The sequence below is a fragment of the Pelecanus crispus genome, chromosome 3, assembly GCF_030463565.1.
Source record: "Pelecanus crispus isolate bPelCri1 chromosome 3, bPelCri1.pri, whole genome shotgun sequence".
Classification (NCBI taxonomy): Eukaryota; Metazoa; Chordata; class Aves; order Pelecaniformes; family Pelecanidae; genus Pelecanus; species Pelecanus crispus.
The window spans coordinates 35,244,557-35,271,289 of NC_134645.1; the positions used below are offsets into that span (position 1 = coordinate 35,244,557).

At 35.7% G+C, this 26,733-nt stretch overlaps 1 protein-coding gene across 1 annotated transcript in view; it reads left to right on the forward strand.

The window, feature by feature from the left end:
• The window catches only part of USH2A (usherin), a 398,473-nt gene that overhangs the window by 64,364 nt on the left and 307,376 nt on the right, over positions 1-26,733 (forward strand). The window contains exons 11-15 of the mRNA XM_075707636.1: positions 4,777-4,972; positions 8,249-8,890; positions 14,589-14,772; positions 19,936-20,099; positions 24,221-24,379. Of these exons, the coding sequence (XP_075563751.1) occupies positions 4,777-4,972; positions 8,249-8,890; positions 14,589-14,772; positions 19,936-20,099; positions 24,221-24,379 (1,345 nt within the window). The remainder of the gene's footprint in view (positions 1-4,776; positions 4,973-8,248; positions 8,891-14,588; positions 14,773-19,935; positions 20,100-24,220; positions 24,380-26,733) is intronic.

Here is a 26,733-nt window from a genome sequence, read left to right on the forward strand (position 1 = left end):
ACAAATCTTCCAAGTTTTACAAGTACCTTTAACTACCTTTTTCCCCCTCCATCTACTATTTTTATCTGGAGCATATTTCTCAACTTTTTCTCTAAAATTCTGCACAGCTACTTGAAGTGTATCCACTATATGAAGGACAAAAACTGTGGAATATGGGGTACATTACAGTGGCATATTTCCCTTAGCTGATATTCATGTCTCTTATAATGCCATGCTACTGCAGAAGGCAGGGTTAAAATGGCATTATATAATTGAATTTGTTATTCTGTATTTTGGAGGCTGAACTTCAACAGATATCTTTCATCTTGATATCCTATATTGACAGAAAATGTCTGAAGAAGCAGAATGGAAAGGTTTCTAGTCATTTATAGCTAAGACAAAAACAAAATAATCATTTGTGAACACAATGAGAGGCTCCTTTTTGTCTTGTCTATAGAACGTCTTTTGTCTGCTTGACTTTTTTTCACAAGACTTTGAAATCAGTGTTATGGAAGAGTGTCAGTGGGTTATTTACAGATCCTCTAATCTGGTACATAGAAACCTATTTTCAGATCTATTAAGAAGAAATCTGATAAGCCTCCCTCTCTAACAAAAACTTTAGTTTCCTATACCTTCCTCTAACTGCCATGAAAGACTTTCGCTCTTTTTAGAGCCAGGAAACCAGTTGCCACTTGTATTGATTACACATGGAAAACTCTTTTCTATGAGACAGCAAGGTAAGAGGAAATTTATACAGGGAGATCTCCAAATGAGTTCATTGGCTGGTTCCTGGAGAAAATTTGAATTGTATTCTTCAGTTGGCCAGATATTTCTCTCTAATTCTGAAGAGTTATATTTATTCTTCTGACATAACTTTTTACCTTATTAAGAGAAAGTTTGGGGACATACATTTTCTGCAACTGAGTGGGATGGAAATTACTGCTTCTTGTAATAGTTTGATACTTAAAATTATGCTGAAGGTACTGGTACTCTTTACTTCCTTAGTACTCAGTAATCTACACATTTCACTTGTTGCTTCAGGAAATGGCTACCATCTGCTCACAATTAGACTTGGGTTTCCATGCATTTATGATAAGAACAGCCATAGTGGATGAAATGAGACTTCCCGTTAAGAAGCATGATCCTTCTGTGATTATACTTTTCTAGATTCCAGTTATTTATGGGTTTGGGACTACCTGAGCCAAACTTAGGAGTTTCATCTGAGTTGTCATGTTTGGTGTCCACATATGGAATTAATTAACTCATTTTTAATGCACCTAAAAAAAAAAAAAAAAAAAAAAGGTATTTTTCTCTACACTTCAAGTGTATAGAAAAAATACTTTTTTATTCTTTTAAGTTTGCTTTCTGATAATTTCCTGGGTATTCTTTCCTTCTTATATTGTGAGAAATAATGAAAATTCATTGTGTAAGTCATTCATGATTTTACAGACATGTATTCCCTTCATCTCAGTCATCCCTTTCCAAACTGAAAGGTCTTTCTTTTAGTCTCTTTTCATTTGTATATTTGCTTATTCTACTCACTCTGCGACCTCTTTTATTTTAGAGAGGGTAACGAGATATACAAATTGTGCAAAATGTTGATACACAATGGATTTTTATGACAGAATGACATTTTCTATATAATTTTCAGTTCTTTTCCTAATAATTCTAGTATTCCTATTGCCTTTTTAACTGCCTCAGAGGTTTCAAATGATTTTTAGGGGGAATGGAGCAGCTTTAACAGCTCCTTTCTTGAGTGATAATAGCTAATTTTGGACTCATCACTGTCTACCTATAGTCAGCATTGGTTTTCCCCAGGCGTTAAGTTTGTACTACTTTATGTAGAAATTAATTTGACTTTTTGATCATCCATTTGGTTCAGTATATGAGATATTTCCACATGTTGCTGACTGAAAGAAACGCAGTAGAATCGTGAAGCATGATTTTTCTTTGCAAAAAATATTACCAATCTTTTCCAATGTATCAAACTCATGTTTTCACTTCTATTAATTTGCTCTGTACAGAAAAAGGCTACTAGTCTGTAGATCTCAGAAGCTTCCTTACAGCATTTTAAGGAGATAGATGTAACTTTTGTAATTTCATTCCTCTTTTACTGAGGTTGATTTAAGCAATTAATAACTCAGCAATTAATAACTCAAAAATGACATTTCATTTCATTTCATCTAGAACTCTTGACTCGCGTGTAGTCACTTTTCAACAGATGAGATTTTGCTAAAATCTTTTCCTGCTGACATTTTTGTTTGAAACCAGTCTTGAAAATCATTCCTAATATAAAATAGTAACACCTCTTTCATAGTGAACAGCTGTGAAATACTTTCTTTGCAATCTCTGTTGTGGTTCTGTCTTTCCTGAATGCTACACAGGATCATAGCAGCATTAGTTGGTCATCTGCTCCAGCTCAAAGCAGGATTGTTGTCAGCGCTAGATCCAGCCTGTCATGATTTTGTCTGGATGATTCTTGATACCTCTGGGGACAGAGATTCCACATCCCCTCTGGGCAACCTGTTACTGATGCTGCATTTCCCTCAGTGAAAAGTTCTAATGTCCAGTCTGAATCTGCTAATCATATCTCTTAATTATTTATTGTCCTCACAGTTTCTCTGGTAGTCTTCCTTTGTTTCTGACATTTGAAAAATACTTTTTTTTTTTTTCCTTCATGCCTTAAGCATGTTGCTTGTTAAAAGCTGATTTTTGTATTGCCTTATTCTGTTTTTAAAATTTGGTGGTGGCTATCCTCTCTCATTAAACTTCTGTATTTTTATCTGATTTCCACTTTTTGAAGATGACTTTTTGCATGTAATGCTTTCCTTCGTGTGGTAGCTTTTGGAGTACCTTTGGAGTCTTTTGGGGTATGAGTTATATGTTCGTTGAGTACTAATGAGGTATCTTTTATATAATACTTGCTCCTGTGTAACCTGAGTATGCAATGATCACTAAGACAAAAGTTTCTTTTACAGTTATGTATTAAACTAGGTATTTTTCTTCATTTAGGATTAAACTCAGAGTTGCTCTTCACATGTGAGTTCTCTGAATGGCTGCGATGCATGACTGGGTCTCTTATAATAAACTAAATATCTAGATCAAATCCAGTCTAAAAGGGAATAACTTGAAAATCCTTGTTGCTGTGTTTTCTGCTATTGTGTTCTCTTAACTCTTACATTTTTGTACTTGCTGTTGTCTTGCCTTTTGTTTATAAAATATTGTTTTCTTGCCTTTTTAATATTTTCATTTTCCTGAGAAATGTGTCTGATACATCAGTAATAGATCTTTATCATGAAAGCATATTGAAGAGGTTTTATTGGACTACAGAATCCTTTTATGAGGAAGGGGTAGGAATACATGCTTCTCTAACTCGGTGTTTTCTGCGCTGAGAATTTACTATTAGATGTTGAAATACTCTATCTTGTATTAATAAAGCTTAGAGCTTCATTGTAGATTGGAGGGTGTTGTAATAGCATTTATTTTAAGTGGAGTTTCCAAGTAGCTTTGTCTCTACTGCCACAGGACTCTCCTGTTGTTTCAGCTTTGCCTGACTCATAGGTTTAAGGTGAAGACGACAATGGTTAAGAGAACTTTTTGTTCTGGTAGCTAATTAAAAGCAAAGTACATTGAACTACAGCTGTTGATGTTGTAGATTAATAACTAGTTTTGAATCACTGTCCTTTTTCATACTTGTAAATATCTGCACTGAAAAAAATACACTGACCCAAAGAAAATGGCTTATAACACAGAGTTTAATTGTTTGCTGCTGTCACTGCATGCCCCCGAGCCACTTGAGTTAGAAAAGTTAGGTTTTGTTCCTTGATTATGAGTGCTAAACCATTTGCCAGTTCACATCTCTTGCATCTCTGTGTTCTCCTCTGTGTCGTGTATTGACTGATGTCTTCTATTTGTTTCCCCGTCCCTGTGCCATTGTCCTTTCCCTGTGGTCAGTTTTCCCACCATATCAGAAAATGATGAATATAGAGATTGGCTTTTTTCTGGCTTTCAGAGTTTTGAAATGGAGATAGCTTTCCAGGAGCCGTTTAATCTTGCACAAGATGTGAGACAAATACTCCCAGATCATGGCCCAGGCATAACAAAGGATGCCTTGGCTCCTTCCAAATAGCAATGCTACCCATTTAGGGAGTAGGAGAGGACCTTTATATGCTACCACTGAAGTGGAATGCTTGGATCCCAGCTGAAGCAAGAAAATAGGGAGAGGGTTTCAGATACTGAGCTGTTGGGTCACATCCTTCTGTAAAGGAAGAGAAAATTTATCTTGGATGAGTAATCAGAAGGGAAATCTTTCAACTTTGCTTTGTTCTTATTTAACTAACTTTTTTGCTAAAATAAATAAGCATATGGTCTGAACAAAAAAATGCAAAAATTGACCTTTGAAAATGATACAGTGTTTTGCAGTAACTGTGATTCAAAAAAAGTACTGTTTGTTTTAATAGAAGTCACCATTTATACAATGGGATGTTGTAATTATTCTTTGCAGTTTTCTCTGTCCAGATGGTAAATATTGCCACGTTGTTTACTCAATTCTTTTTTCCTTCTGTTTTGAAAGAACAGGACTTTTAAACTCTATTTAAAAATTGAATACTAAACACTGTTTAATATTTCTCTTTTTTCTGTCTCTCAACAAATTAAAAAAATTTGTTACACAAGCTTATTTTTTTCTGTTCCATTTAAAGTTTTCTCCCCAACTCATACTCACATTCTTGTTGCTAATGAATGTATTATCTAAAAATAGATATGTTCATCACTCTATAATATTTTGTGTCTTTCTAGATTGGAGGCCAGTGTAATTGTAAGAGACATGTGTCTGGCAGACAATGCAATCAGTGCCAGGAAGGATTCTACAATCTACAACAGTCAAACCCTGATGGCTGCAGTCCCTGTAACTGTAATACCTCTGGGACAGTCAATGGAGATATTACCTGTCACCAAAATTCAGGCCAGTGCAAGTGCAAAGCAAATGTTATTGGTATGTGTAATGCAAGAGTTTGGAGCCATTTTTCTTGTTATCTCTGGAAATACAACACACTTCATTTCTAAATGAAAAGTACAGTAAACTTCTTTGCTGAAGGCAGATTATAAAAATTAATGAAATTAACTGTTGAAAAATTATTAATTTAATAATTCTATCAAACTACAGCTTGAAGCTTAGTTTAATCAACCCTTTAGAAGTTTCTTTATGGCATAGCTGCATTGCCTTACATAGCTCCATACTAATAAGTCACAGAAATAATGTAATTTGCTTACTGCATAGATGTTTCTTTTAGGAAATTAACACTTTTTCAAAATGTTTTATACTTAATGAGTTCTAAGCAAATCGTTTCCATGCTAGTTTTCTTAATAGACCAAAATAAATGGATTTTTTTTCTCAAAATATTCTGTGCTACGGGGTCCTTTGTGATAAATCTGTCAATTTTTTTCTATTATATTTCTTTGAACTGTTCCTATGAAATGCAAAATAAGTCAACATAATTCCACAGATCATGTACATAGCTAGGGTTAGTTATCAAGGGCCACATAATTTTAATTTTGTAATTCAATGCCAAGCTGATTATAATAAACTGCTACCTTCTGTGTTATTTATCATTTTTTTTACAAGACGTGCTTTTTTGTTTGTTACTCCCACAGGTATTTTTCAGAAATTAGATTTGATTATAGCAATTTATTACTTCCAGCATATTTGAGGGGAGCCACAGCCACATAAGGACAAAATTTATCAAGTGCCCAAAATACACAGTGTATATAATACACTTTGAAATGTTGATGTATGGGAATATTATGCAAGGAGAATTTCCTGATAAAGTGAGCCTTGCATGGTAACTGTACATGTCTCAGACTATACATATGTCTCAAAAAAAGAAAAAAAAGAGATTCTTTTCTGCTTTGTTATTAACACAATTAGTAATCTATTTTTTCTTTAGCTAACCATGGTTGTGGGTTGTATTAACAATATGCAAGTATGCGTTAATTTATAAGTCTCACTGGCTTGTGCATATTGATTTATTTGTCATATTGTGAGTCTTTGTTTCTTCTTTGTTCCAATTTCCAAAAGCAAACACAAAGTAACAACAAATAATGAAAATAACTCTAAACAGACATAAGCCTGAACAGTTTCTGTCCTCTTTCCTGTGGAATGCCAAGTACCTATGTTTTCCATATGATAAAAAGGGTGCTAAGAGTAAAAAAAAAAAAAACCTCTGTGCATCTTAAAACCACTTTCTACATTTGATAAAAAAGACTTCAGAGCATTCTTAATTACATATTCTTTGCCTACATTTCATGTTTGCATCTGTGAAAACCTTTCTTAACTCAGTGGGAGTTTGGTATAGAAGAAATGCACAGTCTGCTTCTCATGTATTTGATTGTCTACATATTGTAAATATTTTCTCCCTTTGATGAAAACAATAACAATTGTTTCTATTTCCACTGAAACAGTAATACAAAAAATGTGTAAATCTATGCTTTCTGCAATTTTAACTGTAACTATGGTGGCGGGCCGTAGTTATGCAAGTGTTTGTTCGCAGGATAAAGACCTAATTCTTTCCAGACTGGATTATCTTTTTTGTTTTCCAAACCAATTGTAAATAAGCTTCTGTATATTGGAACGTGTGCAGCAAACTTTAACAAAGAGCTTTCCTCTTTGGATTTCTAAATTGGTTTTTAGAGCAATCTGTCTATTGCCGTTTTATCTATTTAAACAAACACGGTAACAGAAAAATGCAACTATGGACTGAAGTGTTATGAAACATGAACTGTTAGAGTTAACACAACTGTTAAATCTTACTAATGATTCTATCACCAGTAAAATACATTAGCACCAATAATTTTATTAAAGTAGGTCATTCATCTAGAATAAAAAGGTAGAAGAATGTGAATTAAATGCCAAGCGTGCTAACTCCCCTGTACTTGTTAACATTGAATGTGATGCCCTGTAGGCCTTCCTCAGTATCGTTAGGAATAGATTACCTGTCAGGAATATGTATGGCATATTCAAATAAGCACTGCGCATATTTTTAAAACTGATACGATATGAATCCATGTAGACCAATTTTAATAGTTCAAAATGAGTCATAATTCTTGTTAACAATACAGTTATTTTTAAAATTTGCAGCAATAGTGGTCCTTTTTTATTTTCCTTATTGAAATTAAATGATATGCCTTAGGTGAGTCATTCATCACTGTTAAAGGAACTTGCCGTCTGTTGGAGTTTTTGAGTTTTTATCCATATGTATAATGCATTTCCTACCATTTTTAGTTTTATTTTTCTATGTGTAAGTTGCTAGATATATTTTTGTATGGTTTTGTATTTTTTTTTAAATGATGACAATGTTTTGCTAGAACACTGTATTTGTATTTTTCTGTATGCAACAATTAAGTGATGGCTTTATAGTGAAGGATTTTCCCATTGCAAGGGAAAATACATAACCGAATTTGCATTTTTCATATAATAATCTAGTTTGCTTTCTTGTAATGTACATTTTATAAACTCAAATACAAATGCCATCCCTTGGGGCAGGGATAAAGCAAGTGATGACTTTGAAAACAAAGCTAATAAAACTACAGGATGAAGTATGAAGAAAACAGTTTAGATTTTAGTGTACTGCAGGAGTGAACTAAATCATACATTTACATAAAAATATTTAAATTTGGATTATGGAAAATATTTTCTGCTTTCAGTAAGGGCTAACAGTGAACACTAACATAAATGTAATCAATGTTAAAACTGAACTACAGCGTTAAGTAAATCATTCATTGTAATTAGTCTAACTTGTGTTGTCCTAGAGTGTATTTAATGTTTTTAATATAATATATAAATCTGTTATCAGAACAGATTGAGAGCCCAGTGCAATTCCCTGCATATTGTATTTCTACGATATAGGGTGAAGAGTTCACGTAAGCATTGATTGTGCAACAGGTGCTGTTCTGGGGGACAAAGAGATTAATTCTGGTTTGTCTTAGAAATGTTACAAAGAATCTCTTGCAGAAGTATCTTAAATTGTATTGAGAAGCCAGCAGAAACACATCACTTCTGAAACAAATTGGAAAAGTAAACAGCTTTTTGGGATGCCACTGTTATTCAATTGATTTGTGCAGCCCTGTCATTCCTGTTAATTATGCTGGTGAAGAATATTAGTCTTTTCCTTTCTCTTTTTTTTTTTCCCCCAAGTGTAGTGTACTTATCCTTTCTAAAATTGAAATTAATAGCTTTTCAGCTTTTTTTTATTAATAACTTTTCTCTTTCCAGGTCTTAGGTGTGATAGTTGCAATTTTGGATTTAAAGCTCTCAGATATTCTAATGAAGATGGATGTGAGCCTTGTTGGTGCAACAGCCACGGCTCGGTGAACCAATTCTGCAACCCTCTCTCTGGGCAGTGCAGTTGCAAAGAACGAGTGAAAGGGCTTCACTGCGACACCTGCATGGACAACTTTTATGGGTTGGATGTAACTGGTTGCAAGGCTTGTGAATGTAACGTTGCCGGGTCGTTTCCTGGAACTGTGTGCAATGTGAAGACAGGGCAGTGTGCATGTAAACCAAATATTGGAGGAAGACAATGCAACGAATGCCTAGACGGCTACCACAAAGTACAGGAAAATCATTCCTTTGTTTGTCTGCCATGTAACTGTGATAAGGCAGGTACGGTAAATGGCTCTCTGCTCTGTGACAAATCAACAGGACAGTGTCCTTGCAAAGCTGGTGTCACTGGCCTTCAGTGCAGTCAGTGCGTGCTGCATATGTACAACCTCAGCATGAGCAACCTCCTCGGCTGCCAGCATTGTGACTGTGACGCTCTGGGCACGCTGGCAGGAACAGTTTGTGACCACGTTTCTGGACAGTGTGTCTGTCTGCCTCAGCGTCAGGGGAGAAGGTGTAATGAGTGTAAACCAGGTAAGAAAATTGGAGGACAGTCTATTCCACGTAGTAAGCTTTGCTTTGTTTGATATCATCATAGCTCCTACAGTTTTTAATATGTGTTTAGACAGCTTCATGTCTGACATCTCTGACTTATCTTATTAATTATTTTTCCATTTCTTCCTAATTGCGTGAGTGAGAAGGAAGGTTTAACGTCCTGATCACCATCAAATATTTATTCTATTGCCAGAGGTTGCCTAATTTGTGTTATTGCTGTAGTTTCAACATGTCCAAAATAAGGTTAGGCCTAGTTCTTCTAGATATTGAGAAAACATACAAATAGTCATGGCCCATTCACTGAATAAGAGATAAACTAGCATAGCCTGATGAACAGCTGCTATCCTCGTAATGAAAAATGTGGATTTGGAAGGCAGAGTGCAAGCTCTTCAGGAAGGGCACTTCATGCATAAAGCTGAGCATGGCAGGAGGTACAGAGGTGGTTGCTTAAACTTTGAGGCTGGCAACATGCCACTTAGCAAAGCAGGTGAATGCTTTTCGTGTTGAGGGTGTGCTGGCTTTCGCAAGGACTGCTTATGGTTCGGCCCTACAAGTAGGTGTTATTGCAGTTGCTACGTATCAGTTCAAGATTTTGTACCATATTACTGTAAACAGAGTTTAAATGTTCATTATAAGTGGGAAGCTCTGTAGGTATATTTTAATGTTTTTGTTTTAAAAAGTAGGTGGGTAAAGTGAAACTGTAGATAATATTAACCTACCTTTAGTAATAATATTAAACAGATAGGTTTAGTTCAAGTTAAATACATATGCAATTTATTAAAGTAGCAGGTCACATTAAAAGGTACATTATAGCTCCATTGGTTTTAATATGCCATTCAATAATTTGAACAGAGGTTAAAAAAGCTGCTTAACCTCCATTAAGTATTTTTAAAAATACTTTCATTTAAATTATTTTAGGTACATATACTAATAAATAAGGCAGCATTCTGTTTTTCTTAGTTCCTCCTCCAGTGCTATTTGACCTGCTAACCCTGTACAGCAGCCACTTAATCAGAGATCGGCAGAGGAGTGATGTCAAGGCTTCCCGAGTCAGTGACCACCCTTGTCCTTGAAAAAGAAAGGCCAGGGTTTATGCAGAACTAAATGGTTTAAAAAGGTTTAATTGATAGTATGAACAGACTGGTTTGTAGAAAAGCTTACATAGCACTCAAAGGAATACTTCCACAATAGTTTCTGTTAAAATAAAGATTTCTTTTTGAAACCTTGCTGTACTAGTTATTTTTAAATGTTCTGTGTAATAAATATAATCATGTATGTGCTCAACACCGAGCTCCCTTCTTGCAGGTGACAGTGTAAGTCCTTATCATTGTAGAAGCATAGTGTTGCTTTTAGCGTAGCACAGCGTACTGCGGTATTTTCACTGATATTTTAGTGCTGATCCCAGTGTAAGCTCATTTAGGCACTTAATATAGCTAACATTTATATAAATATTCTTTGTTAGTATGTTCCAAAGGAGAATTTTCTATAAAACAGGGGTGAGTATAACCTGCTAGTAATACTGGTATTAAGTTGTAGAAGTATGGGAAGAGTTTAATTGGTTTCAAGTACTCTGAACGTCCTATGGCTTTGCCTTGGGACAAAGGTAAGAAAGCATACTCCAAGTATACATGTAGCCAACAGAGTCTAATTAAAAGCACATTAATTAATTAAAACTGGCAGTCCTAAAAACATACTGAGGACTTCTTAGGCTGTTGGGACATTTCAACTCTGTGGTCTGAGTTTCCTTAGTGGAATACAGGTCATATGTCTTTTTCTTTTTTTTATTCTGTGTAATTATAAGTCTGTTATAGTTAGTGGTATTTAAAATATCATCCCATTGTAGCACATCTTCCGTGTGCTTTGATAAAATTTGCGAGGTTTCCAAAAGTTACCAAAATCTTAATACAGGAAGAGTTGCCTGCCAATGGAGAAAAATTCAAACTAGATGTGACTTTATTATTTTATCATGAGGTTTTTCTTTTTTTAAAAAAAACAACTCCTTCTGGAACATTCACCCATGTGTTTCATCTGTTAGGCTGTATCCATGACCTGCTGTCTTCCAGTTTGTTCTCATACAAGTAACACTTTTGGTAGATTTCTGTACATTTAGATTTTTTTTTTTTTTTTTTTAAACTGGTGGTGTATGCAAAGAGAGGAACACTTGATTTTTAACATGAAACCAAAAGAAAGAACAGTTTCACCTTGTGTATAAACTTGCTTTTGAGATGTCCTCGGTTGCAGTGGTAGAAAACAGATCTTTCCAGCTCACAAATAGTGCCTCATTCCAGGACTGTGGTGCACACCAAGTGGGATTTGTGCCATACAAATCCTGTTCAACGCAGGTCTTGGATCCTGTTATGGGAGTGGCAAAGTTGTTGGTTTTTTTTTTTTAAAAAAAAAAAAAGGCGGGGGGATAGAATTTTGTAAGTTCTTTACTCAGTGACCACAGCTTTTCACGGAGCGGTACACAGGATAGAAAAGATGTAAGCCAGCATGTAGGATGTGTGGCCAGGCACCAATACTGAGTTTTTGTGTACATACTACCTCTCTTCTTAGCCAGAAAAATGTCCAGAAAAATGTGAAGTATGTTGTGACAATGTTGTCAGTGTTGTTAATTGTGCTTTTTGAACCACAGACTGTGGTTAAGAAATAAGCATTACTGCCATAGTTGTTAAGCATGTAAAAGTGCTAAGGAATTGTTCGGATGCTCCTTTTCCATGAGAAATACAGTGGGAGAAATAATAAGAGTGTGATTAAAAAAGGAAGCTGAATACTTTGGTATGACTTTCATTCTTCCTTTTGAGGAGTATGTTTGATTGACAAATGTGATCACTTATGGTTGAATTGGAAAAAAATTTGAAAAAGAATAAGCATAATACTAGTTATATACTTAGATCTTGTAGAGATTTGCAGTCGCTGTCTTAAAATTGGAAATTGGCTCTATTATACAACAGTGGATCCTTCATAAAGCAAGTTTTATGAGCCCTTCTAACCTTGCTATAAATTAGGCTTGCATTAAGTTGTTTCTTACTCTTTCATGCCAAATCCTAGGTGGTGGAAGTAAATAATAATAATGGTTATGACAAACAGTATGAATATTTAATCCAGTGTCTCTTCTCTTTTTGTCTACATTTAATCACATTAATTAATTTACTTATAAATTAGTTTGAGAGAAGGACTTTGTCCCATCTTCCTATCTTTTACAATATTTTTACTTTTACTTGCTACCGTTGAAAAAAATATTGTGGTAGTATCCAGAAACTTAGTTAAACTTTTAGAGCATTTCTAAAAGATTATTATCAAAATATATCATACCAAGTCCTTCACTGCTCTACAGTGGCACAGGCAATATGACATTAGGAGAGCCAGGATGTTTAACATTAATGTATAGATTCTCTATAATTATGAATTTCTCTGCTACGACAAAACCAATATATTCTAGTGATCAATCCTGCTCAGCAGAAGTTAATTTCTTTACTAGAGATGTGCTTATTTACCCACTATAATATTTTCTTAGATTTTAGTTTCATGCAGAACTTCTGATGGGCAAGGATCTGTTGTAGCCTGAGTGCTTATCATTTACTGCAACTGTAAACTGGGTCCTGAAGAAGTGCTTTGACCTTCTGCAGGAGTCCAGGCTTAAAGTTGTTTCCTATCTTCCTGTTACATTCTTTGAGTGGAGTCGTTCATTGTGCTCAAGAGTGACATTGCTGGGAAATGGTCTCCTCTATTTATGCACAGGATGGGCACTGTACTGCGCAGACAACTGCAGTATGAGATAATACATGCTGCCTCACTAATAACTTCAAGCTATTCAGTCTCTGTGGTGGCTCAGTTCGGAGCCTCTCTGGAATAAAGTGCCAACAGCATGGTTTTTTATGATGCGAATGTATGTTAACTGGAGACTGATATCACTTCACTGTCCACTTGAGATTTATCTCACTGAGGACCAGAGGCTAAACTTGAACAAAGATTTGAGCAGTAAAATTCTAATGTTTTCAATTTGTTTAGTTCCTCTGCTATTTGGATATGAGCTTACAGTGCAACACTGCTGCAAAGATAGAGAATACCACCCTAGGGGTGTATATATAAAGCTATCTCCTATAAGACAAAATAAATAATAAGGCCTTGGGTGATATGACATGTTACAATGCAATTTTGGGCTCTTTATTATAAAGCAGGACATCAGAAAGTTGTTGGACAGCAAAAAAAGATTTGGTAACTGTGGACATGACTAAGAAGAAACTGAACCGGGGAGAGAGGGAAGGTGTCTGAGAAGTCTGTGCAAATACTGCGTATCTGAGTAACGGTTGAAATTCTTCTGTTGAATTTGTGCAATAATAATTAACAGTAACCATCTGACAGAGATAGAAACTCCTATCAATGACCCTATGTTACGATTGATGTTCAAAGATAGGTACTTGCAGTTGACAAGTGCAGAACTCCTACATGCTGCTACATTTTCAATCAAATGGTACTCAAAAAAAAAAAAAAAAAAAAAAAAAAAGCAGAGCAATTTATGTGAAAACCCCAGTAAAATATCCATTAATAATCAGGTAAAAATAGAAAATAATTTTGGAAAATTATGTAATTTTATTTCTTACTGGTATTCTGTTACTTGATTTGTCTTCTGATCAGACATATAGAAGAGAAATTAGTAAGAATGGAAGAATTCCATAGTTAGCAAAATAGATTATGCAAGTGGAATAGCGTCATTAAAAAAAAAAGTGCTTAAAAGCTCTTTTGTTTGAAATTTCAGGTGAGGCTATGAATAACTGGTAAGCTCTTCAATGACCAGATTAGAGGTGTATAAACTCTAACTGTATTTATCAGTAATGTGTTAGAGACTTGCAAAGATAAAGATTGCTTGTGAGGGCAATAGAGTGGAAGTATAGTAGCAGCATACCAAATATACTGTGGGGAAGGTGAAATTAATGCTTCAGTTCATAATTGGAAATAATACAGGAACAGAAGGATGGGATTCAGAATGAAAGCTTTTTTATAGCAGATAAGTATTTTTTTTTTCATCAGTTTATTAGTTTCTGTAAAAGTATCTGTGTAGGGTACAAGCTATATGTTGAGGGGGAATAAAATAATAATTTTACATACACCTGGGAATGCTCATCAAATGCAGGTTTTTCTAAGAAACATCCTCATGTTTCAAGGGTGAAGCCAACCACTGGTTGAGAAAGATTAAGAGACTTTCTTAAGAAAATATGTGCATTTCTTATCTTTTGCATCTGGCCATGGTCAGAGATGAGATCCCAGACTAGACTAGATAAATGTCTGTTCTTGTATGTTATTTTCTTATGTTTCTACTGCTTGTGGTGCATTCATTAGTACTGCTCATGTCCTTGGGTCTTCACTTGCCCCATGGATGAATTCACGTACTCCCCCTATTTTGCATTTGCTCTGTCTAAAATAAAGTCTGAAGAGAGAATAATAAAAAAAAAAAATTAGACTTGGCAACTAGAAGATAAATAATAGCTTTACAAAGTGCCAATGAGAAGATTTAGAAGCTCAGCCCTGCAGGAGGACTATGTTGCTTTGACTTGATGTGTGTGTTACCTAAGCTTTAGTTCTGTTGTTTCATCCCCAATTATAGACAAGTTAATAATAATTTTGCTGTGTTCACTTTTTGCATATTGTCTATTCTCAAAATCCCATTCTTTTCCAGGTTTTTATTTTTCTCCATCCAGCGTCACTGGTTGTCTGCCATGCCTGTGCCACATAGCTGGTTCAGTGAATCAGATCTGTGATAAACTAACCGGCCAATGTACTTGCCAAGATGCTTCTTTAACAGGACAGACGTGTGAACGTTGCAAAGAACTTTATTTTGGATTTGACTCTGTCACAGGGAGGTGAGTGTTTCTTTTTTACGGGTCACTTATAACCTCGTTACATTTTTCTCATAGTAGCTCACTCAAAGGTTTAGTGACAATGAAAAGATATGCTCTAATTACATTAATCCTTCTTTGAATTCATGTGTGCACTCTGATGTACGTGTGGTGTGTTATAACCCTCTGTGCTCTAGTGAGCTGAAGGAAATAGAAGTTTTGCCACAGACTTAAACAGAAACAACATGAGAACTGTATAAAGCTAAAGCTATCTAATGTTATAGCTATTTGGTAATTGTTTCTCTACATTTCCTCTGCATCTTTGGTAAGATGTGTTCGTTTCTGAGGTGTTAATCATGGACTATTAAAATACGAGTAATGTGCCATTCTTATAATCAGTGAATGTTTTTGAAGATTTCAGGAAGACATTTTAATGGGGGAAAAAATAAAACAGTAAAATAATTAGATATCCCTGTCTTTCCAAATTTCTTTTACCAGCAACAGTTAAAATATGCATAGCCCCTGTCCTCTTAAAAATCTGTTTTTCTGAAGCAGTGTATTCTTTCTCAGCATTTAGTTATGTGCCACAGGGTAAATTGTTTATCTAATGTAGCCTGGGGCCTCTAGGTACACTGAAAGTATATGGATATATTCCCTGGAATGTAGGGGGAAAAACATATCTATAGGTAGTGCATTGTTATTCCAACTATTGCTCTATCTTTCTTTTCCAGGATCATCTTTCTTGCCTTAATCCCCACAATCTCAATTTCCTTTTAAACATTGTCCAGAAAGATTGCACAGCTCTAATGCTATCATATTTTCATGCAGACTGATGGTGTTAAATTGTTTTGTTATATTTAGTATTTTTGCCTTTAAAAAAACCCCACAGGCAGAAGCGAAATCAGTACAACATTCCCTTCTCCGTGTGCCTTTCCCCCAGCTAGTGTGGGGTAGACATGCTTTTAGGCAGTGATTATCAGTGTCGTCTTGCATATACTTGACATTATTCTGCAGATTTTTCACTTTAACTTTTATGTTACTGTCACTCATTAGGAGATTTTTAAAATTATTTTTTACTGTTGCGGGTCACAGAGGCATTTGCTAATGGCCGTAAAGTAATCTGTAGGAATAAGGACTTCCTATTTTCACTTCCTGCTGTTTCTAATGGTAAGGAATGAAATCTGCGTAATATTAAAGTTCCCTTTTAAATATATTTTCCTCATTATTAATGATCTTTTTCTTTTAGTTACTTGGAATAGATTTCCGCCTTCCCCCCTCCCACCCCCCCTTTTTAGCAGGTGATGTAGAGGTTTATGTCTGTGTTAAGCAATAGCTCTCCTGAAATAGATATTGGCCTCCAATTACTTGCATTTTGAGCTGTCTTCTGAAATTCAAAATGTGGAAATACCTAGAATTATCTAGATCCACATCTTGTAAAGATAGAAAGTTTTTACAGTTCTGGAATTTGAATCAGAGTTGGCTTTAATGCCATAATACTACTTAATCCTCACGACAGTATTGAAGACTGCTCCGGTAGTACATTAACATGATTAACTTGTGTTGCATATGCTTGGCTTCCTTTTGGTGAGCATCTACTCGGGCAACATATCTCAGAGGTTCCTCAGGCAGAAACATTTATCCACTGAAAGTGTTAATCCAGGTCTTTATTTGTTAATCTATTTTAATCCATTTCTTTAACTGTTAATATCTTCTTAAAAAGAGTAAACTGCTTTTTCTTTCTTTGTAAAGTTGCAAAGTCATTTAAACCATCCTTGCTCCAAGTGTCTTTTAAGGACTCTGTGGTTACAGACTGAAAAGGATATGAGCTATCTGTAGTGGCAAAGACGTATCTGTCTTGGCACAATAGCAGAAAAGAAGCAAAAATTGTGACATACAGAGACTGTGAGGCTTTCAAATTCTCCTGCTCTCAGAGGAATGCATATGTGAGCTGATTTACTTTCTGATGTTTCTGAGATAAAACAGGAACTCCATATTTTGAATGCATTTCAGCTTATGAAGCAGGAAAATTTCCTTGGCAATTAAAAAATTAGAGATACTGGATGTTTGCAGTGGTCTGAGCACATCTGCAATGGTTGTGGGCATTGGTACACATTTGAAATGCTTTACCTCTGTATTGTTTACTATAATGAACTGGTCAATGAACATCACAAATTGTTTATCTATATATATATCTTGACAGATTACTCTTTATGAAATCCATTTAGCAAGTGAGGTTTTCCCATAAGGATGAAAAATGAAGATTTTAAACAGATTGCTGGAGAGGCTCTAACTGCACCTAGAGAGTCAATGTAATAAAGGTTTCTCTATATTAATATTACAAAAACCATTTATCCTCACAAAATCAATATTGCAATTCATCTTGGCCTGACATTTCTCTTTCCATGTTTTAAAAGTCTGTTTTCTGTGATTATATATATATCTGTTTTATTAAAACTCAAATATATTTGACTCCGAGTATCTTGAAGAAGTAGCATTAAACAAGAATGCTGAAAATACATGATTAAAAGTTTCAAAGAATTAGTTCTTTTTCAAAAAAATCCTTAATTGACTGAATCCTTAATCCTGACTGAAAAGCATGAACTATGCGTAACAACAAAGCCGGTTCTAGTGTTCTACAGTTTAAGAAAATGATGCACGTGATTGCACAAATATAATGTGTAATCCTGTGGAACAGAATATGATAACATGTATGCTGTTGTTTGCAGGATCTGGAGCCTAATTCAGTGTAGGTGGAGGTAGGGAGCTTACAATTTTCCTAGAGGAAAATGCAACTATTTCAAGCAGAAAGAAGCAGCCCCACCCTGCCAGGCACTGAGAACTATTACTGTGACTGTACGTGTATCTGAGTTTCATTGTCTCATGTGTGAATGATAATAAAAACTGGAATACACAGGGGGCCCTTATTCATAAGTGCAGTAATATACAGGAGCAGTAAGAGAAGCTTTGACTTTTACTGTTTACCTATTGAGGCAATTTTGTTAACACTCCCCCCAAAGTATATGTACTAAATATCACCATGTAATGAAATTATGAAATAATATAGTACTGTCTTGCTGAGCAAATAATTCTGTCTTCATTTTTTTCTCTAACTAAACCAATTTTTTTAGTCATGACATTTAAATAGTCTAAACAAAACCTCTATTTGAAGGGGGATTTGGATGCACTGTCTACAGATGAAAAGACTTAATACAGTTTGAAAAAATTGCCCTTTTCTCTTGCCTATAAAAGAGAGCAAACTACAGTACAGTGGTTTCCAAGAGAGAATGTATTTTATTTATTCCCAAAAGGATATTAGTCCATAAAACAAATTTGCAGCTTATTTTGCAGCTTTAGCTTTTATCAGCCTTTTTAAGGGTGTTGAATGATTACCCAGGAGATCACACAGCACGAGCTGCTGTGGAGTAGAGAAACTCTAATACAGAGAGCTCTGTGATGGGCAGAAAATGTATGTGAAGAGTTTTCTTAAACTTGTTTAAAAATCTGTCACATTTAATGTCTATTTCACTGATTATTGACCTGAATTTTAGTGTCCTAATGTGAAAACAGTTTCCACCCCCCCTCCTCTCTCCCTTGCCTTAAAAATCCGATACCTAAACCATAATGTGTTTCTGCCTTCATAAAGATAGAAGGAGATAGACCAAGGTGACAGCGATGACTGGAAAACATGAAGTAACTTGTGTAAAGGCACCACCACCTATTTCCTTGGATCTGGTGAAACCGGCCAAGGAAAGATCAGCCAAATATAAGTCAACAACCCTTGTCTGGTCTTAGGGTTAGCAGAGCAAAGGGGACATGGCGTGACTGTCTCTCCCTTGGACTTCTCCAACATCTTTTTGCTGCTTCATCATTTTGGGACCTGGCATCTGGAGTAATTTAAGATTCCCTCTAGGCTGGTGTTGCTTATGCCTGAGAATGGGACTTTTCCAGCTCAGGGCAAAGGCAGTGATATATAGATTTCCCAGTATGTTTCAGCTGCACTGTACGGTCCCACATTTCTCCCTGTCCATGTTTTTTCAAAACTCTTTTAGTCTGCAGCAATTAAAACATAGTGAAACTATGATCTAAAGTATGAGGCTTTATTTGCCATTGTTGACTTTCTGTTGTGACTAATAATAGCAGTCTGTATTGCAATGGGTAGCATAACGGTACTTGCAGTAAGGAAGAAATTGCTTTGCTTAACTTCTGAGATGTTCTGAGTCTTTGAATATTTGCATAATCTGACATTGGTATCCCTGCTATAAATGAATGCCGGTGGGGAAATAGCATATCCAGTGAAAAACAAGTTGATCATGAGAGTTTTCACATGCAAAAGCCAAAGCATAAATTAATCCTGAAAGTACTCTACTGATGCCAGAGAGATGTACAGAATTGAAATGTGGCATTTGTGTGATACTAATGCTTTTAATTTTTTTGTTCTTTTTAATTAAAAAAAAATTGAATTTACACATTTAATTAAATATTATTTATAGTTATTTTCAATTTTGTCCATCAGACTGCAAAGAAAATGTTCTTTCTGTTATAATATTCATATTTCTGCTAGTTTGTTTCCTTTCACTGTTTTAATCTGAGGGTTTTTTCCTCCCATTTTTTGTCTACATTCATTCTCCTTTATTCACAGCATGTTATTTTTTTTTTTTTCAACTTCAAGTTGCCTCTGTGGACAAGAAATTATTAATTGATTTCTTTTTCAACAAAAGCCTAGTTTCCTCTAAGTTGGAAGGTTGCATATTTTGTGTGGAAACCTATGAAACTGGTTACACATGTATCGCTGAACTCTACAGCTCTGCAAGAAAGGTTGTGTGAGTAAGCGTTGCAGGACTGAGTGCATGATGTGGTTATTACCAAACATTATTATCCTTTTTTTTTGTATGGATCAATATATATAAAAGCTCTTTAATGGGAAGCAGTTTTTATCTAAATTACAATATTATTCCGGCATTGAGATTTTAATGTTTATTTTTATAATGGGCAACTTTTTAGTAAGCTACTTTTTTTTTTTTTTTTTCATCAGGCTAATAGATTTTCTACCATGTCTCAGGCTACTGAACTGTTTATGATTTTTTTTTTTAATTATGTTACCCAAGAATCTTTTAAACAAAACTCTACTGTGCTTAACTGGAGTGTTAATGTGTTTTGATCACTTCCTTGATTTGTTTTTATTTATAGATGTCAGCATTGTAATTGTCATCCTGCAGGAGCCATTAATGGGACTTGTCATCTTGTTACTGGACAGTGTGTTTGTAAACAATTTGTAACTGGCTTGAAATGTGACAACTGTGTTCCTGATGCTAGTAATTTGGATGTCCACAACCTATTTGGCTGCAGTAAAAGTAAGTGGATGTTAGGTTTTAAAAGCATGTCTTTCAGATTAATGTTTTTTTATTGATTTAGTGAGTATTAAATTAGGTCAGCAGTACTTAAACTGGGTTTGACACCCACCCCTTCTCCCCCCTGCCTCCCATATTTCCGGTCCCTGAAGTTTGGGCGATTTTCACTGTGAGTATCTTAGGAGTGTTTTCCAGAGAGATGTACAGAATGCTTTGTGTCATATGTACAGCTTACGCTTGCAGTCTAACCCAGGGGAGAAGTAATGGCCCGTAGTTCCCTTGCACTTCCCACCATGTTCTTCGTAGTGACCAATGCAGAGTTCACCTTTTAGTCACACAAATGCAATAGTATTTGTACAACTTGCAGCTTAGCCCCCTTTCCTGCCATTGACAGGAGGCAGGAGACCTGTCTTCAGAAGGTTTCAAGAACAGAAGGTCTGTCGAAGACCTGCTCCTGGTGATTAATTCAAAATCTGCTCCTCAGTGCAATGTAGCTTTGCCTTTCTCCTCCTGCGGCTTTTTCCAGTCAGTTTGGGAAAATATGATGTGGTGTAACAGAGCGTCATAAATCGTTGTGTGTGAGGTGGGGCTACTGCTATGTTGATGGTCAGATCATGAATTGTAATGAAACACATTGCAATGGAACATCTGCACTTCTGCCCTTGCAGTAAGTCTGAATGTGAAGAGATGGTACAATTTCAGCCTTTGTTTGTGTCATAAGTAGTCAAAATTAAATGTTCAATTTTGCTCACCAGTGCACAGTCTCTAAGCTCTCAGAGATTTTAAAGAAGGGGAGGAAAAATATTATATGTAATAAGAAAAATAAATTTTTAAGCTGCCTTCAGTTCAATGTTCAGAAACGGGCTTTGAGGACGTCATACCATGCAATGCCAAACTGTGTGGGTAGGACCTCAGCTAATTCTGAAAGAGTTATGTTACGTTTTTGTACACACCTTACTGCCGTACACAGTTAACAACCCAGTCTTGGAAATCCTGTAACTAGTGGCTGAGGTACTCTGCAGATGCTAATTGGTCATTTCTGTCAGCAGGCCTAATTAATAATGGCCAGACTGGTCCTACTGTGAGAGTTAGCTCAGGTAGCCATGTGTAATGCAACAAGAGGGTTAGACATTCCCAAGTGATCTCTGGAGCATGTTTCTGGATCTTCCTTCAACAAAATATTTCTTTATATATTTTGCATGGGTATGTACATGATATTCATCATTGTGATGTGCCCACACTGTAGATTTGCAAACAGAGATGTACATGCACAAAGAGTTCGTTTACAAGGACGGCAGCTCTCACTTTGATTCCCGTTTGTATTTCATTGTAAATCAGTTTAAATATCAAATAATATGCATTGCAGAATGCGCAGTGCTATGAATGGGGTAGAACAAAGAGACTGTTTCCAAAGATGATTTTTTTCTCGAAGTTTGTAAGTGCTTAGAAACAGTTTTGTTTTTGTTTTCCCCATACTCTTCTGTAGAAGGCATAGTATCTATTCATTGTGTAGATAGTTGATTGGCTTGTTGTTTCTTTAAAAAATGTAGGATGTTTCAACTGAATGTATAATAATAATACATGGCACTTTTATGATGCTGTTCATCTTCAAAGTGCTTTACAAACATAAACCAACCTACTTATTTATGTTGGGATATACATTGCATAAAGGTCAATGGCAATTCAACTATAAAATTGATTAATAATAATATGACATAGATAAATAATATCATAGATTTTAGTTAGAAAAAAATACATCAGGCAGTATTCTAAATGACAAGTGGAGTCCTCTTCTGGACATAAATGATATAGCAATTGCAGTCTTTTGGTTATTCATACCAAAATATTTTAACTTGTTGCACAGATATGGAGCTTTGCCTAGCTTGATATTTGTGGTTATTTTCATTGCAGAACAGTATTTTGTTGACATGTACCATTGCTGCTTACAAGTCTTTGCCAAGGGAAGTAAATGTGAGTTGCTGTCACTGTCCAACTAACATTCTTTAAGGAAAAGACCTATTTTCAATTTTTCTACCCAACAGTATCTTAGATGCTCCATAAAAAAATCTGAAATACAGTACTGCGTTTACACATCTAAAACGCAAAACAGCAAACGCGTAGGAGCAATATGTGATAGTATGAGACTGAGAATGGTGAATGAACGTTATGCTGGTAAATTTCTATGATTGCTCAGTTCTTGTAAGCCTGTATTATATGGAGAAAAATGCCAAAGGGATTTAGGAGCACTTATTTCCTTTGATTCTCAAACTTTACTCCTGTAGACAGTTTTGCATACATTTGCTTCCTAACTCTGCCGCCAATCTCGAGTTTTTGAGTTCAGCTAAACAACCTATGCTTTCTAATGGGACATGGTGATTATGTGTTCTGTTCAATCCAATGAATTCTAGAAATATTTTCTGCGATTTCTTGGCTGAGATACTGCAGTAGGAGCAGGGCTTTTCGTTATCTTACTCTAAATAAAGAGCTTCAACTCACATTTTAGATTTGTATTAAAAACCTGTATGTAAAACGTGACCCACTGATGTTGGTGTAAGTCTCTACATCTGTCACTTGTGTGGCTTGAGGTCCTCATATCGCTTTCTGTCTGCAACTTCACTCTTTGCTTCTTGTCTCCTGTTAGCTTGGCTGAACAGATTTTGATAATTAACTTTTGGTGAATTGTGTATATTAAACAAATATCCAATGGAGATTATGATAGTTTATAAACAGAAGGAGAAAAAAATTAATGAAAAGCCACATGTTTGTAATGTTGATTTTTTTTTTCTATAATGCTTCATGTAGGGGAGAAAAGCTTATTGGGTGGTTCTGGATCCAGCTCCTGCTAGCTTACTCCATGTGCTGATTTCTGTACTGCCCTTGGCTATTCTCACTCCTCGAGCAAAATGTTTTCCTCTAGATCCATGCTCTCTTGGTTTTCCCTCCCTTGGTAAAGAGGGTAGGGAATGGCACAGTCTGCCTTTAAGTCAAGCTATAGCAATTATTAGCTGCCAAAACAGACCACTCCTGTTCTGTGCTAATGCACAGTACACTGAGGGTCAGAGAATAGCGCTTTCCGTAGTGTAACAGGCTGACTGGAGATCTCATAGCAGGATATGGACTCATGCTCTGACTTGAATAATAACAGAAACACAGAATCATGGAATCATTTAGGTTGGAAAAGACCGTTAATTAAGACCATCGAGTCCAACAGAAAAATATATGTGTATGTGCACACACACGTGTGTGTATATATATGTCTATATCTATGCATTTAAAGTTTAATTTCTGAGAAATAGCCATTATCTTAGAAAGGACCATGATCATACAGTTGGATTACAAAAGAGACATAGGAGGGACTTTGACAGCTCTTTCTGAAAATGTGAGACTTTTGGCTTGTGAACTTCAGGTTTGTTTTTCTTTTTAGTGATGCTAGTGCAATTAAGTAGCACATTTTGCAAAGTTAATGGAGGTGATAGAGTAGTATTTTGGTAAATAAGAATCCCAAACTGAAATGTTAGATGCCTCGCTCTCATTGATTTAAATTTCATTGGAAACAAATGGAAGTGAATTGCCTAGATAGCCTTCAAAATTTGTCCCTTTATGTTTTTTGTCATTTAATTAAGCAGGCTTATTGTAACACTTCAGTAAAATTTGTAGTTAGTTGGATTTTCCATTTCTAGTCTAATAGAGGAAGTTATACCTGGCCTATGCTAAAATGGAATGAATTCTCTGGAAAAAATAGATTACAATTGAACTATAGACTTCAATAATGTGACCAGATAAACATGTTCCCATTTTATAGAGGTCTTGAAATAACATTTAAAAAAAAAAAAGTGTTTGGCAAACTGTGGTGTACTTGCTTTAATTGGGGGGGGAAGGGGTTAAAGTTTATTTGTCATTTGTTTAAATATATAAACTTGTTTCATGTACTTGGATAAAAAGCTTTTCTGGAGCGCATTTGGATGGATCAGTTTAGTCTATTAATGTCTTGCCTGAGTGACTGTATGTCTGCTTGAGAGTTTTTCTTTGAAGAAAACTTAGCAGTTTCATTGCATTTTTATTTAAAATCGTGTGATTATTGATTACCTTCATTTTTACATCCTCTGTTTTTGTGCATGTTTTAGCTCCATTCCAGCAACCTCCTCCTACAGGAGAAGTTCTCAATTCCTCTGTTATCAGTCTTTCGTGGAGTTCCCCTGACTCTCCAAATTCTAACAGGCTTACTTACCAGCTGTATAGGGATGAGGCTGAAATTTATACAACTGAAGACTACTACCCTTATAGTAAGTATTTACAGGAAGATGATATCAAAGATTTTGTGTTTATGTGTGTGTGTACATATCTATATATATGTGCAATTTTTCTTAATTATTTCTCGTTTCTGTCATTATCATTCACTGTGATTTTGAATACATTATTGTGCTTTCCTTTAGTGAGTTACTGTTCTGTGTTGTTAATTTTGTTTGAAAGAAATGAATACTCCAGTCTAAAATCTCTCAGACTGAGTCACCCAAAATGGCTGATAATTTTTTACTTTTTAATCTGAAAAACTTTAATTGACTCACCAAAAGCATTCCCTGTAAATATACACAGGCTCTAAAATCTAAAAGAGGCAAAGTCCCAGAGAAAGAATTGGGCGGAATGGAAGAGACCATAATGTGCTTAAACTCATTTTTTTCATCCTCCTGGTTTTAAACTGTTAACAGATTAGGAAAGCTTTTTGTGGTCTCTAACTTTTAGCACCTTCTGTTAAGCTATCAATGTAGCTCCTGATTTGCCTTTAGCAGCCCCTCTTCTCTCATGTTGAGGCTTGCAAAGGGATCCTCAGAAGGCAGTCCTCAAGGATTCGACACTCTGTCCTAGCTGGAAAGGCCATTCTGTGCTACTATTGATCCTCTTATCAAAGAAAAGGAGATGGATTTGGATACTGTTTTTATGTATATATGGCATGCAAGTGGGTGGTTTTTTTATGAAGACTGGTGTGGCTTAATGCCACTAAGATTTGATTTCTGTTCTAGCAGCTTCTTTAGTTTGTTGCATTTTCATACCAGTGCAGCATTGATATTTTGCAGAAGCTGAGTCTTTCTAATTATTGGCATGTATCCCGGAGAAAAAAAAAAAAAGCCTGTTATTTAGTGGAAGCACAGATCCTTTGGAACGCACCTAACATTTTATGTTCTGGTGCATGCTGCTCTGTTACAGTTGATTGATTGCTCTATGGCTTATGCTGTGAATTTGGTCACTGCGCAGTACATACCATGAAGGGAATGTATGCGACTCCATGTAAGCATGGGATAAAGTGATTGAGAGGAGAGAAAGAAACATTACAAAAAGGTTTAGAGAGCTAATAGAAAATATTCCAATTCCTTAATTTGGTTTTAAAGCCTACCTTTAGTAAAAATATGAATTAATTTCAAAAGAAAAGCTATTATACTTTGTCATAAATTTGTGCTCTGTAATGTACTTGAAATTGAGTGCATTCTTGAGGATGTTATTTCATAACTGTACCTGGATACTTTGTAGAGAGTGAAAAATTCTGAATGTATTTAGCTGTATAATGAGACATTAACATGTTTCTATTTAACAAAACATTATTGTATAAAAACATAGATTTGGTTTCAAAAGATATTTTTGACATTTCCTGCAATGCCCCTAATTAATGATGTGAAATAATCTGCTGGTGTTTGAATAGCAAGAATATGTTGTTAATGCTGTCTGAACTTTTGATAATGTTACTTTTTTTTTCTCAGTATAGTATGGAATTTGTAATGCTTATGAAACGCCTCGAGAGTGCAACTGGATGAACATTATCTGACTAAATGAGAGTTTTATAGAAACACTGAACTTCCCAAGGAAAATTAAGAGTAATCTTCTAAATCGGCCTGGTGATCTGGCTGATACTATTGCAGAATGCCCAATTAAAACAATGTTTTCCTAACTGCTCTGGGAAACCAGAGGCTCAGGAGATGCCAATCCTTGTCTTGAGGATAGAATGAAATACTCGCTCTAAAATGTGAAAAAAACCCCCCAAAGTTACTTAAGATTCTAACTCCAGATGACATTTGTTCTAATTATTTGTAAATGCAGCTAAATCCATGGTGGAGTTGTTCACCTGAGGAATGTAGAACCTTTTAGCTTTTGGCTTTATCCAATTTTATCTAGCCTATATTCCTATTGTAATAAAGTTACCATCTGGTGATCAGGTGTTCATCAACACTGAATGAAATTTCTCGTAAGGTTGAGATTGTGCTGGTTACTTTTCTGGCAGCGTACCTCTTCTGATCCCTGTACTTGAAAAGCAGAAAGCAATGTGCTTGCTGTCGACATCTGACCTGGGGCCCTGGAGTCCAGGTCCATTCCAGAGGCTGGGTTTTTGGTTGTTTGTAGAGGTTCACGGTTTGTAGAGCTAGGGTGGTTGATGGTGCAGTCATTTCTGGAGCAGGTTTCTGGTGGTTTGGTAGGGAGGCCGTTTTAGATCAGGTTCTAGCTCGCCTGTTGGGTCTAGATCGGGTTTGTTCTAGCTCACATGTTGGTTCTCAGTTGGGTGCCAGGTTGCTCGCTGGGTTCAGAGCAGGAGCATGGGTTGCTTGCTTGTTGGTTCAGGACCATTTGGTGGTTCAGAACTGCTTGCTTGCTG